Here is a 15377-nt window from a genome sequence, read left to right on the forward strand (position 1 = left end):
GTCATAGTGTTCCTTTTTAAAGCAAACCCGGATATTCATAAAATTCCTTGTTGGGAAAAAGAAAAACCCTGCATGCCCGGGAAAGTTGAAAATAACAAAACAAAATCCTTGCTGACTTTTATACCAGCCTTGCTTGGGAAATGATATGTCCCGGGGTTATTAATTATACTATAGTAGAAGGACAAGCAGAGCTTGGGTGTGGGTGGGGGGAGTCAAGAGAGGAATTAGCCTAGAATCATTACGTTCCCACAAATGGTCTAAGTCTGACCCCTCATCAAATTCTTATCTACGTTGTGGTCCACCAGCAGCCTGTGGAGCTGGCAGCAGAGTCGGACAGTGAGGAGGCTGGGAAGGAACATGGGCCAGTCCTGGAGTCTGGGGAGGGCTCTGATGTGGGCTCTGCGTCAGAGGCAGAGATGGGGCCAGGGCCGTATGCTAGTTATCAGCTGCCTTCGGAGTCAGACATCAGTGAAGCAGACGAACAGCTGGAGCCTGTTCCCTGTGTGCGCATGCGCAGAGTTGCCAGATGAAAGGAACAGCTAAAGAACAAGGGTCGACTCGGGAGTAAAGCCACAGGTGGATGGTGAATGGCCCCTCCTAGAAGGAGTAAAAGAGGAGCAAAAGGGGAGTGGAGTTTGCAGGAGACAATTAGTTCCCGACTCTCAGAGTCTCCTTGCCAAGTTGCCTAAGCGCCTCTAATTTTGTGTTTCTTGTTTCTCTGTTTATAATTTATGAGGTAAATTTCTCCCGTCTCCATTTTATAATCTATTCTACACAGTTCTTTCAGCCATCCTTCTCAGGGTTTTGTTCACCTCATACTTCCTGAAATCTCTTCCACTCTTAACGCATAAAATTGGACTTGTTCCTTGTGCCTACACGGGTTTTTCCCTTTCTTTGTTCTAAACTAAACATGTTGTTGTGGTCCGCTGGTAGCCTGCGGAGCTGGCAACAGAGTCAGACAGTGAGGAGCCTGGGGAGGAACATGGGCCAGTCCTGGAGTCTGGGGAAGGCTCGGATGAGGGCTCTGCGTCAGAGGCAGAGAAAGGGCCATCTGGGAGTTATGTGCTGCCTCCGGAGCCTCCAGAATCTGACATCAGCGAGGCAGAGGAAGAGGGGGAGCCTGTTCCCAATGCGCGCATATGCAGAGCTGCCAGAAGGCAAGAACAGTTAAGACAAAAGGGGCGACTCGGGAGTAAGGCTTGGAGATGATTGGACGCTCCCATAAGGCATAAAGGAGGAGCAAAGGCACGTGGGCCTTTGCAGGAAGCAACTTTGTTCGTTCTGGTCGGTTTAAATTCTGAAGCTCCGTTTTTGACTCTGTGCTCCGTGTGGCCTTGCAAAGCTAATTGCTAATTAGGTCTTTGGCAGCTTGTCAAGGGAGATAAAGGTGGGTGTTTATTAGCCTTATCCCAAAGGATTGTGGCAGACTTCTGTTGGACTCTTTGCAAACTATTTGTGACTCATTACGGGCTGTGGATGAACAGAATTCACAGCCGTTGAAATAAAAAGAGGGTTTTGGGGACTAATCTTGTGCTTTTTACTGTCTCAGGAAGCCTAGATCAGAACAATCTAGCCATAATTTATTAGTGAACGTTACTTGACTACAGTGGTGGGATTCAAGTAATTTAACAACCGGTTCTCTGCCCTAATGATTCCTTCCAACAACCAGTTTGCCAAACTGCTCAGAAAGTTAACAACCGGTTCTCCCGAAGTGGTGCGAACTGGCTGAATCCCACCACTGCTTGACTAGATTCTTAGTATTAGAGGCAGGAGCAATAAATCAGCTTAATTGGAACTTAACACATAATCTTCTAACCTGACATATACACCGTTTGTCAGCGCTCCAGAGTTCAATGAAATGAGAAGCTCCGATGACATTCGATCTGCTTTCAGTTGGTCTCCTGGTCCATTCCCTGTTCCAGTTTAAGGTCAATAAGAGTCAATGAACAAAATCATTCTCTCTGCTTCAAGGGATTTCTTTGGTTTGTAGGGAAGATTGACAATCATTTGTCTGAAATAGTATAGGGTTTCCTACTAAGCAGCGGGTTGGACTAGCAGATCTTCAATGTCCCTTCCAACTCTGTCATTCTGTTCTATTCTGTTCTGCATTCTATTTCACTCCACCCCACCCCACCCCACCCCACCCCATCCCATCCCATCCCATCCCATCCCATCCCATCCCATCCAGTATTTTCTGTTCTGTTCTGTTCTGTTCTGTTCTGTTCTGTTCTGTTCTGTTCTGTTCTGTTCTGTTCCGTTCCGTTCCGTTCCGTTCCGTTCCGTTCTGTTCCGTTCCATTCTGTTCCATCCCGTTCCATCCCGTTCCATCTCATCCCATATTTTCTCTTCTCTTCTCTTCTCTTCTCTTCTCTTCTCTTCTCTTCTCTTCTCTTCTCTTCTCTTCTCTTCTCTTCTCTTCTCTTCTCTTCCCTTCCCTTCCCTTCCCTTCCCTTCCCTTCCCTTCCCTTCCCTTCCATTCTGCATTCTGTTCCATTCCATTCCATTCCGCATTTTCTGTTCTGTTAAGATCTTGAGCACATCATTTTGCTTTTGATCACAAGCAATTTTGATCATTTTTAAAAAATTGTAATTCTGATGATAGCTGATTGTAGGAGGACTAGTAGAGGCAGTCCTTGACTTACAACAGTTCGTTTAGTGTCCGTTCAAAGTGACCACAGCCCTGAAAAAAAAAAGACTGATGACTGTTTTTCACACTTAGGACCGTTGCAGCATCCCCATAGTCACGCGATCAAAATCCAGATGCTTGGCCACTGTTTCCTATTTACGACGGTCACAGTGTCCAGGGGATCACGTAATCCCCTTTTGCGACCCCCTGGCGAGCAAAGTCCACGGGGAAAGCCAGATTCACTTAACAACGATGTTACTGACTTAACAACCGCAGTGTTTCGCTTAACCCACGGTGGCAAGATAAGTCGTAAAACGGGGTAGAGCTCGCTTAACAAATGTCTCGCTTAACAACGGAAATTTCGGGCTCCTTGGTGGTCATCAATCAAGGACTAACTGCACGGCTGCCCTAGACCCACTCAAACTGCATTCAACTCCAAAACGAATAGCTAGATACCTAAACTGTCTGAAATAACATTCCAAAAATGCTGCTTAAACATTTGGTGGGGGTTTTTTTTGGCCTACATATTCATTGTTAAAAACAAAGTGAGTTTAGTGCACACTCTACTGTTCAAAACTAAAAATTGAAGACTGCAGGATCTTTGCAGCTGTAGCCTTAATTTGGCTATAGCTCAGTAAAGAACAATGCAACCAATCTAGACGAAGTCAAATAAATTAGTTGTGGTTGATTGTTTCCTTCGATGCCAGCTTAGATTTTTGAAAAATCAATCAATCAATCAATCAATCAGAATAGATTTGGAAGGGACCTTGGAGGTCTACTAGTCCAACCCTCTGTTTAAGCAGGAGATACCCTATACCATTTCAGACAAATGGCTGTCCAGTGTCTTCTTAAAAACCTCCAGTGATGAAGCACCTACAACTTCTGGTGGCAAGCTGTTCCACTGGTTAATTGTCCTCACTCTTAGGACGTTTCTCCTCAATTCCAGGTTGCTTCTCGGAATGATTAGTTTCCATCCATTGCTGTCTTCTACTCTTCTCGCACCTAAACATTGCTGTGAAATAAAAACAATTTATCAGTTTGAATTTCACCAATCCATAATAACCGAGGGGATTTTTCCAGGAAATATTTTCTAGGCCAGTCTTGCTTTGGGAAAATAATATCTGAAAATATATCTATTGTAATAGACCAAAGATCCCTTTTCAAGAGCTGAGTGGACTTTTCTTTTTCTTTTTTTTTTTTTGAAGACATTTCGCTTCTCATCCAAGAAGCTTCTTCGGTTCGCACTGAATGGTGGAGGATGGAAGGATTTATATTCCTTGCAGACAGCTGATCATTTGCATCCTTTTTGAGGGTTGTTGAGGCCACCTGGAGGTTTGTTTGCGTCCTCAGGGTTGCTTCAACCACTCTCTAAAAGGATGCAAATGACCAGCTGTCTGCAAGGAATATAAATCCTTCCATTCCCCACCATCCAGTTAGAACTGAAGAAGCTTCTTGGATGAGAAGCGAAATGTCTTCAAAGAAAAAACCAGAAAGTCCAGTCGCCTCTTGAAAAAGCACCTTGTCGTGGGACAACCACGACGCGGATGACCGAGAATTTCCATAGATACTATTCTGATAGACGTAGAAAAACAAAACCCATTAAAATATTCTTGTTATTTTGCTTTACAGGAATCTGTCATTGAAAAAGGAACAATTGCCTATCAGAACTGGGTCGTTCCGGGAAGTGCCATCTACCGACAGTTTTGGTTGTTTGATGTCCAGAATCCAGAGGAGGTGATGATGAATGGTTCTAATCCAATCCTGAAGCAGAAAGGTCCTTACACTTACAGGTAGGTCAATCCCTGAGGATCGGTATGTCTTGGGGACTTGGAAGAAGGATTAGAGCAGAGGTCTTCAAACTTGGCAGCTTTAAGACTGGTGGACTTCAACTCCCAGAATTCTCCAGCCAGCTATTTTATCTCTCCTCTACTTCTTCCACTCCACCAACCCCCCACTCCCTTCTAGCACTGATGATGTTAACTAGTTGGGTCATAAAAAGCCTGCAAGAAACAATCAAGCTCAGAAAGCACCAAGGAACCCACAATCCTCCTCCTCTTCCTCCTCCTCCACTCCTCCTCTTTCTCCTCCTCCTCTCCTCTTCCTTCTACTTCCTCCTCCTCTTCCTCCTCCTCTTTCTCCTCTTCCTCCTCTTCCTTTTCTTCCTCCTCCTCCTCTTCTTCCTACTTTCTCCTCTTTCTCCTCCTCTTCCTCCTCCTCCTCCACCTCCTCCTCTTTCTCCTCCTCCTCTCCTCTTCCTTCTACTTCCTCCTCTTCTTCCTCCTCCTCTTTCTCCTCTTCCTCCTCTTCCTTTTCTTCCTCCTCCTCCTCCTCCTCCTCCTCCTCTTCTTCCTACTTTCTCCTCTTTCTCCTCCTCTTCTTCCTACTTTGCCTCTTTCCCTCCTCTTTTTCCTCCTCTTCCTCCTCCTCCTCTTCCTCCTCCTCCCTCTCCTCTTCCTCCCCCCTCCTCCTCTTCTGCTTCTCCTCTACTCCATAAACCAATTTTCCCAATTCAGAGATAGCACTGATGATGTTACCTAGATGGGTCATGAAACATCTGCAAGAATGCCCGCCCTTGGACTTTGGAGAGGGGCGGCATATAAATTCAGTAAAGAAATAAATAAGAAAATATCCAAGCTCAGAGAACACCACAGTCGTTGTCCTCCTCCTCCTCCTCCTCCTCCTCCTCCTCCTCCTCCTCCTCCTCTTCTTCCTATTTTCTCCTCTTTCCCTCCTCTTTTTCCCCCTCTTCCTCCTCCTCCTCCTCTTCCTTCTCCTCCTCCTCCTCTTCCTCCTCCTCCTCCTCTTCCTCCTCCTCTTCCTCCTCCTCCTCCTCCTCTTCTCCTTTACTCCATAAACCCCACTCCTTTCTAGCATGGATGAGGTTACCTAGCCGGGTAATAAAATGTCTGCAAGAAAACCAGGCTTAGAGACCACTAAGGATCCCACACTCCTCCTCCTCCTCCTCCTCCTCCTCCTCCTCCTCCTCCTCCTCCTCCTCACACAAGAAACAGCCTGCAGCTCACAGATTCCCTACATCTTAGCCTTTATATTCTTAACAAATGGCCCTGGAAAGTCTTAATATACCTGGTTATTACCCAATATATTTTTCTTCCCTATTATCTGACCTTCGACCATAGCGATAATTTCTGGGGTTTCCCCCCCCCCACCCTAAAAGCAAATAACATTAGTTGTCCGGATGTGCTTTCTGTAAGTGGGGATCTTGGAAAACACTGTAGTTAGAAAATGAGAGGAAGCATTTCCCTTGCTTTGAAAATCACATTAGAAGGGAACACAAATGGATAACGTCGTCACGAGGCACTAAGCAGGCACACTCCCCTTGGCGTGCACCCGGAGGCTCCAACTGGTGCAGAATGCGGCCGCGCAGGGGATTATGGGAGCAACGGGGCGCTCCCATGTGACTCTTCTCCTGCGCGAGCTGCATTGGCTTCCGGTGGACTTCTGGGTGCGCTTCAAGGTGTTGGTGATCACCTTTAAAGCGCTCCATGGCTTAGGGCCGGGGTACTTACGGGACCGTCCTCCGCCACCAATTGCCTCCCACCGGCCAGTTCGCTCCCACAGAGAGGGCCTCCTCAGGGTGCCGTCGGCCAGAATATGTCGGCTAGCGACCCCCAGGGGGAGAGCCTTCTCTGTGGCAGCCCCCGCCCTCTGGAACGATCTACCCCCAGAGATACGAGTGATCCCAGACCTCCGGACTTTTCGTCGGGCCCTTAAAACCTACTTTTTCCAGTTAACCGGGCTGTCCTGATTTTATGGTTGGTTTTTAAAATTTGATATGGATTTTAATTGAAATGTTTTAAATGATGGGCCAAATTTTATTTAATTATTTTAAATCTATTTTAACTTGTGTGTATGAATGTTTTATATTTGGCTGTTGAGTCCGGAAGGAGAAGGGCGGTATAGAAATCTGAAAAAATAAATAAATAATAAATAAATAAACCCCACGGTGCCTATTGAGGGGGAGGGAAATTATGGGAAGGGTATATAGTTCCATGCCCAACATCTGGAGAGGGGAGGTTTAGCAAGTCTAAGATTGCACACCGAAAACGCCACACGCAAGTCGTGTTTTAAATGGGTTGTTGTTATGCATGAACACAACTCTCTAGAGCAAGTTGACCAGTGGAGTTGTTGTTTTCATCCAGCTTCTACAAACCAGCTTTGTTTTGGTTTTGATCTCCATGGGGATATTATATAGGCTTTCTGGCTTGGCCCAAGGTAAACTATTTGCCTCAGCCCTTGTGTCCTCGGGCGAAGAACAACGGAAAGCTGCTTTCAAGTGTGTGTGTTTCTGTGTGTGGTTTGCTCTTGCTGGTGGCCATCTGAACAGCCATCAAAATGAAACCATATCCGAACCATCGGCTTTGGGTTGGGAGGCAGAGGGATGATGGCTTTTTCATCAGGATGCATAAGAGTAATGCAAAACATATTGAAAGAGGCTTCAAATGTGCATATAAACGAGGGAAGGAAAGGAAAGGAAAGGAAAGGAAAGGAAAGGAAAGGAAAGGAAAGGAAAGGAAAGGAAAGGAAGGGAAGGGAAGGGAAGGGAAGGGAAGGGAAGGGAAGGGAAGGAAAGGAAAGGAAAGGAAAGGAAAGGAAAGGAAAGGAAAGGAAAGGAAAGGAAAGGAAAGGGAAGGGAAGGGAAGGGAAGGGAAGGGAAGGAAAGGAAAGGAAAGGAAAGGAAAGGAAAGGAAAGGAAAGGAAAGGAAAGGAAGTAAATAGATGGGGAAGGTAAGGAAAGGAAGGGAAAGAGGAATTGGATGGGAAAGGGGAATTGAAATGGGAAAGGAAAGGGAAGGGAAGGGAAGGGAAGGAAAGGAAAGGAAAGGAAAGGAAAGGAAAGGAAAGGAAAGGAAAGGAAAGGAAAGGAAAGGAAAGGAAAGAAGGAAGTAAATAGATGGGGAAGGTAAGGAAAGGAAGGGAAAGAGGAATTGGACGGGAAAGGGGAATTGAAATGGGAAAGGAAAGGGAAGGGAAGAGGAAAGGAAAGGAAAGGAAAGGAAGTAAATAGATGGGGAAGGGAAGGGAAGAAAAGAGAAGGAAGATAAAAAGAGGGGAAAGGAAAGAGGAGAGGAGAGGAGGGGAGGGGAGGGGAGAGGAGAGGAGAGGAGAGGAGAAAAGAGGAGAGGAAAGGAAAGGAAAGGAAAGGAAAGGAAAGGAAAGGAAAGGAAAGGAAAGGAAAGGAAAGGAAAGGAAAGGAAAGGAAAGGAAAGGAAGATAAAAGGAGGAGAAAGGAAAGGAAAGGAAGTAAATAGATGGGGAAGGGAAGGGAAGGGAAGGAAGATAAAAGGGGAAAAAAGAAGGAGAGGAGAGAAAAGGGGAGAGGAGAAATGGGAGGGGAGGGGAGGGGAAAAACAAGGAGAGGAGATGGGAGAAGAGAGGTGAGAGAAGGAGGGGGAGTAGAAGAGATGGGAGAGGAAAGGAAAGGAGAGGGAAGGGGAGGGGAGGGGGTAGAAGACATGGGAGAGGAGAGGAGAGGAGAGGAAAGGGAAGGGAAGGGAAGGGAAGGGAAGGGAAGGAAAGGAAAGGAAAGGAAAGGAAAGGAAAGGAAAGGAAAGGAAAGGAAAGGAAAGGAAAGGAAAGGAAAGGAAAGGAAAGGAAAGGAGGAAAAGAAAGGGATTTGATGGTCAGCTATCCAATGTTCTACTGGCAGGGAGTGCAAGCTTTAGAAGATAGAATAACAGAGTTGGAAGGGACCTTGGAGGTCTTCTAGCCCAGCCTCCTGCTCAAGCAGACAAATGGGTTGTCCAATCCCTTCCTGAAAACCTCCAGTGATGGAGCACCCACAACTTCTGAAGGGAAGCCCTTCCACCGATTCCGTTGTTCACCCCGTTAACAAGTGGCGTCTTTTCCTTCTTCCCTCAAAGGATGCGCTACAAGCCCAAAGAAAACATCACCGAACATGTTGACAACACCCTCTCATACCTCCAGCCAAATATCATCCGTTTTGAACCCGAAATGTCAATTGGCTCAGAAAATGACAATATCACCACCGTCAACCTTGCTGTTGTGGTAAGCGAGCCCTCCCAGAAGATTTCTGTCATCTGAATCTGAAATTGTAAACAATCGATCCATAAAAGATGGGGATTCTCAGAGCGTGAGAATGTGGAGAATGTGAACGTGGAGTGATGTTCTGTTTTAGTCTCTTCAGCATCGTGGATGAATGAAATGGATTTTTCAGAGGATTCACCTGAAAGTTTCCTAAAATTGGTCCATTTGACTCCAATGGGTTTCCTTCAGAGGTGAAATTCAGCCGGTTCTGACCGGTTCGCACGAACCGGTAGCGGAAATTTTGAGTAGTTCAGAGAACCGGCAAATACCACCTTTGGCTGGTCCCGCCGTCCCGCCCCCGCCGTTCCCTGTCCTATATTTCCTTGTTTTTTTAGCTCATCTGATTCGTGCGACAGTGTGGATTGTCACGCCTCAGGTGAGCTAAACAACAACTCAGCTCACCACCGCTGACACCGAGGGCGGTCTTTGAGTGCTGCGTGAGCACGCGCAAAGCACACTCTCATAGAACCGGTAGGAAAAGATTTGGAATCCCACCGATGATTTTAATTCCTCTCTCCCACAAACATGTTGTGGTTGTGTTAACCTGGCCATGTATGTTCTTTAGCTTCAGCGTCTTTTCCATTGAAACCTTTGGGGACTGAGGAAACGTCTCAGGTCCCCTTGTCCGTTCTATTCTCGGCTACTTTTGATGAGATGGCTAACAAAGGTACCAATTATTACTGCTTGGTAACATCTCTAGAGGAGCCACCCAGACCTCCAGAGACTGTGAGGTTCCCAGTCAGACATATGGCCAGAGCCTCCTGGGCTGTGTGTCCAGAATAGTTTAGCCTTTGTTTGTATCCAATTTTTGAAACGAGGCTATTTAAATACACACCTCCATCTATCTATTATCTATCTATCTATCTATCTATCTATCTATCTATCTATCTATCTATTTATCTATCTATCTATCTATCTATCTATCTATCTATCTATCTATCTATTTCTAATCTCAATCTCTCTCATCTCTCTCTCTCTGTCATAAATATATCCTCTCTCTCATCTCTCTCTCTTATATATCTATATATATATCATCTCTCTCTCTCTCATCTCTATCTGATCTCTGTCTCATCTCTCTCTCTCTCTCATAAATATATCATCTCTCTCTCTCTCTCATCTCTCTCATATATATATATATATCTGATACATATATATCTGATATATATTATATCATCTCTCTCATCTCTCTCTCTCATCTCTCTCATCTCTCTCTCATCTCTCTCTCATCTCTCATGTGTTCTCTCTCTCACTCATCTCTCTCTCTCATATATATATATATATAATCTCTCTCATCTCTCTCTCATCTCTCTCTCATCTCTCATGTGTTCTCTCTCTCACTCATCTCTCTCTCTCATATATATATATATATATAATCTCTCTCATCTCTCTCTCATCTCTCATGTGTTCTCTCTCTCACTCATCTCTCTCTCTCATATATATATATATATATAATCTCTCTCATCTCTCTCTCATCTCTCATGTGTTCTCTCTCTCACTCATCTCTCTCTCTCATATATATATATATATATAATCTCTCTCATCTCTCTCTCATCTCTCTCTCATCTCTCATGTGTTCTCTCTCTCACTCATCTCTCTCTCTCATATATATATATATATATAATCTCTCTCATCTCTCTCTCATCTCTCTCTCATCTCTCATGTGTTCTCTCTCTCACTCATCTCTCTCTCTCATATATATATATATATAATCTCTCTCATCTCTCTCATCTCTCTCTCATCTCTCATGTGTTCTCTCTCTCACTCATCTCTCTCTCTCATATATATATATATATAATCTCTCTCATCTCTCTCTCATCTCTCTCTCTCTCATAAATATATCATATCTCTCTCTCATCACTCTCTCATATATATATATATATATATATATATATATATATATATATATATATCTGATATATATATATCTGATATATATTACTGTATATAATCTCTCTCATCGCTCTCTTTCATTTCTCTCATCTCTCTCTCACGTGTTCTCTCTCTCACTCATCTCTCTCATCTCTCTCATCTCTCTCTCATCTCTCTCTCATCTCTCATGTGTTCTCTCTCTCACTCATCTCTCTCTCTCATATATATATATATAATCTCTCTCATCTCTCTCTCATCTCTCTCTCTCATCACTCTCTCATATATATATATCTGATATCTATCTATCTATCTATCTGATATATATTACTGTATATAATCTCTCTCATCTCTCTCTCTTTCATTTCTCTCATCTCTCTCTCACGTGTTCTCTTTCTCACTCATCTCTCTCTCTCTCATCTCTCTCTCATCTCTCATCTCTCTCTCACGTGTTCTCTTTCTCACTCATCTCTCTCATCTCTCTCTCTCATCTCTCTCTCATCTCTCATGTGTTCTCTCTCTCACTCATCTCTCTCTCTCATATATATATATATATATATAATCTCTCTCATCTCTCTCTCATCTCTCTCTCTCTCATAAATATATCATCTCTCTCTCTCATCACTCTCTCATATATATATATCTGATATATATTACTGTATATAATCTCTCTCATCTCTCTCTCTTTCATTTCTCTCATCTCTCTCTCACGTGTTCTCTCTCTCACTCATCTCTCTCTCATCTCTCTCATCTCTCTCTCTCATCTCTCTCTCATCTCTCATGTGTTCTCTCTCACACTCATCTCTCTCTCTCTCTCTCTCTCCCTCCCTCTCTCATCTCTCCCTCCCTCCCATGTTTTCCTGAAAATAAGACCTGGTCTTATTTTCTTTTGACCCCCGAAAAAACAGCTAGGGTTCCTTTTTGGGGGAGGGGTCTAATTACTGACTCACCTTGTGGCAGCAGCACCGACAGCCCTACCCAGCAGAAGCCCACTGCCGACCCACTTCTTCTGCGGCCACTCGCGGTACTGAAAAAGGTGACTTATGACCATTTTTCACATTTACGACCATTGCAGCATCCCCATGGTCATGTGATCAAAATCCAGATGCTTGGCAACTGACTCATATTTAGGATGGTTGCAGTGTCCTGGTGTGTGTGTGTGTGTGTGTGTGTGTGTGTGTGTGTGTGTGTGTGTCACATAATCCCCGGTGACGACGGGGAAGTCAACGGGAAAGCCAAATTCACTTAACAACAGTGTTGCTAACTTAACAGCTGCAGTGATTCACTTAACCACCGAGGCAGGAAAGATCATAAAATGAGGCAAAGCTCACTTAACAACAACTGCCTCACTTAACAACATGAATTTTTGGGCTCGGTTGTGGTCGTAAAGTTCGAGGTATCGGTATAATAAGTGAAGTTGTTAAGCAGGTGCTTCGTTTCAAAACTTTAAGATATCCTGTGATTTGATCGCATATAGGACTTACTTCAAGGCTGTTTGTGTCAATTTGCGTCCCGGTGTCAAAAATTTAAGTCATGTTGGTATTTACCTTCAGGCTGCACCGGCTTTGTTTAAAGCTGGACTCATTCAAGCTTTGATGGACATCTGGATGAAAGCATCAAAATCAAATTTTCTCCAAACGAGAAGTGTGAAAGAAATACTTTGGGGCTACGAAGATCCGTTCTTGAAGAAAATCCCCATGGTGAAAGTTAATACGGTTGTAGGAGTATTCTACCCTGTAAGTATGAACTGAAAGGGAAAATTATTTCCTTGCGATGTGATTGTAAGAAAAGCGTCTGTGCTGGTATAATAGCAAGAGTCCTTAGACTTATATACTGCTTCACAGTGCTTTACAGAGTGTGTGTGTGTGTGTGTGTGTGTGTATAAACACTCATCCTGCTTCTCTCCAGAAACTGAAGAATGTTGTTCATATCTTAGATTTTATACAGCAGAGTTTTAAATGCTAGCCAATTTATCTTGAGGATGGAGCCTGTTTGTATCAAAAATTAATTTTTCTCTTCTTTCTCTCTTTCAAGTACAATGAAACATTGGATGGCCCTTACCAAATTCACAGTGGGAAAAGTGATTTAGCCAAGAAAGGAATTATCATCACTTATAATAATAGCAGGTATAATATATTTGGGGAAATACAGCTTTTTTTTAAAAAAATAAAAAAATACAACAGTTTAGCAGTCTGTTCTGTATTGTGAACTCTTGATGTCTCTCTCTCTCTCTCTCTCTCTCTCTCTCTCTCTCTCTCTCTCTATCTATCTATCTATCTATCTATCTATCCTCTCTCTCTATCATGTAATCTAATCTAATCTATTTACCTATCATCTATCTATCTATCTATCTATCTATCTATCTATCTATCTATCTATCTATCCTCTCTCTCTCTCTATCATCTAATCTAATCTAATTTAATCTAATCTATTTACCTATCATCCATCTATCTATATCTATCTATCTATCTATCTATCTATCTATCTATCTATCATCTATCCATCTATCTATCTTATCTCTCTCTTTCTCTATCTAATCTCTATATCTATCATCTATCATCTATCACTATCTATCTATCTATCTATCTATCTATCTATCTATCTATCTATCTATCATTTATCCATCTATCATCTATCCATCTATCTATATTTTATCTCTCTCTTTCTCTATCTAATCTCTATATCTATCATATCTTTCTATCTATCTATCTATCATATCTATCTATCTATCTATCTATCTATCTATCTATCTATCTATCATCTATCCATCTATCATCTATCCATCTATCTATCTCTATTTTATCTCTCTCTTTCTCTCTCTAATCTCTATATCTATCATATCTATCTATCTATCTATCATCTATCCATCTATCTATCTCTATTTTATCTCTCTCTTTCTCTATCTAATCTCTATATCTATCATATCTATCTATCTATCTATCATCTATCCATCTATCTATCTCTATTTTATCTCTCTCTTTCTCTATCTAATCTCTATATCTATCATCTATCTCTATCTATCTATCTATCTATCTATCTATCTATCTATCTATCTATCATCTATCCATCTATCTCTATCTCTCTTTATCTAATCTCTATATCTATCATCTCTATCTATCTATCTATCTATCTATCTATCTATCTATCTATCTATCATCTATCCATCTATCTCTATCTTATCTCTCTCTTTCTCTATCTAATCTCTATATCCATCATCTATATATCTATCTATCTATCTGTCTGTCTATCATCTATCCATCTATCTATCTCTATTTTATCTCTCTCTTTCTTTAATCTCTATATCGATCATCTGTCTTTATCTATCTACCTACCTACCTACCTACCTACCTACCTACCTACCTATCTACCTACCTTAAATTCCCCAATACAGGTGCAGAATATTCAGACATAGAAAGGCCTGTTGCTTGTCATGTGATATTGAAGATCAATGAATTCTCTTCTTGGTTGTCACCCAATGTTGGCCCTCATGGATCAGTAGCATTCAAAGACAATTGTTAGGATCTTGCATAAAATGACTTTATTGTCATCACAGGGTCAGTCCTAAGAAAGTCTTCCACTTGACTCTTAGTGTCAAGTCCTTATCCTAAATCAGTGAATATTGCATTTTCAGTGGTACTCCTGTGCCATCCCAAACACAGAAATGTGAGCAGATTAAGGATGATTAAAAACCCGCAGTGATGCCACCAGGGTTGAGACACTTTCGGGCAGAGCTGGTGAACTATTGCTACTCTTATTCGTTCATTTCCATTTCATCTCTGTGGAAGGAAGAAAGGAAGAGTAAGAAGACAAGGACTTCCATTTTTCTAAAACCCTTTTCAGAACTTCATTTGGCTGCAACATAATTCGTAAGAGGAAGTTAATTTAACCTGAAATTTGAGAGCATCCTGCCATAAAGTTTGGGGAGGGGAGGTAAAAGGAGTGGGGATGACAGGAAGCAGAAGTGCCAATTGGAGAGAATGGTGATGTCAGCACTTCAACCTGCATTTACTCTAGTGCTGACATAAGAAGGAGAAGAGGGGGCAGCTGGCAAGAGGACGCTTGACTACCTACTTATTTTCCCTGAAGATAATATCCCCTAGGAGATGAGATGGGAGGGGGGACATTCCTGGAAGCTGAAGTAATATATATGGGGAGAGTGATTTGGAAGATGGCCAATGAGACACAGAGAATTGGGGAACAGAAAGGGAAGGTTTGGGGTCAGGAAGTCAGTGTTGGCTACGCCACAATCGGGGACAGATTGTCGTGCTTAATAAAATGAAAGATTTCATCAAAGACTATTTGTTTGGAAATGCAATTTATTTTATTTGAGACGACATCAAAACCTGACAGGTTGACAGATCCAATGACACAACCTTGAGAACAGAATGCAAACAGCCACCAAAAGGCCCCAAAAGGTGGAGTGGTACCAAAACACTGAGTTTGAACCTTACTGGACATCCCCAAGTTGACCATGGGGGGAGAGCCTGAGAAAAGGGGGAAATTCCAAGTTTGAGTGGGAAACCCATAGATCTGACTTTGCTACACTGTAACCAACTAGCTTCAGTAAAGTATACCTTGAACCACACAATGGAATCGAGGGTCTTTCTTTTCTGAATGCTCAGCTTGGGACGGGCCTGACAGTTATTAGTTATACACACTCTTCTTATCCTACCTTAAATTCTTCCATTTTTTTCAATTCCTTCCTATGAAGAATATAATTATAAGAGAATATAATTATATGGAAATCGAATATCTGTCCCCGTATTTGTTTAATTTTCACACTTTCCTTAGATTCAAAAGACAACAATTGTTTAGCTAA

At 42.6% G+C, this 15377-nt stretch overlaps 1 protein-coding gene across 2 annotated transcripts in view; it reads left to right on the forward strand.

Annotated features, from left to right (window-relative positions):
• Positions 1–15377, forward strand: part of LOC117677566 (platelet glycoprotein 4-like) — a 68062-nt gene that overhangs the window by 37623 nt on the left and 15062 nt on the right. For both annotated transcript variants that reach the window (XM_087873408.1, XM_087873407.1), the window contains exons 3-6: positions 4256–4416; positions 8509–8653; positions 12112–12294; positions 12593–12684. In XM_087873408.1, coding sequence (XP_087729534.1) covers positions 4256–4416; positions 8509–8653; positions 12112–12294; positions 12593–12684 — 581 coding nt within the window. The remainder of the gene's footprint in view (positions 1–4255; positions 4417–8508; positions 8654–12111; positions 12295–12592; positions 12685–15377) is intronic.

The sequence above is a fragment of the Pantherophis guttatus genome, chromosome 7, assembly GCF_059756535.1.
Source record: "Pantherophis guttatus breed Tessera chromosome 7, ASM5975653v1, whole genome shotgun sequence".
Lineage (NCBI taxonomy): Eukaryota > Metazoa > Chordata > Lepidosauria > Squamata > Colubridae > Pantherophis > Pantherophis guttatus.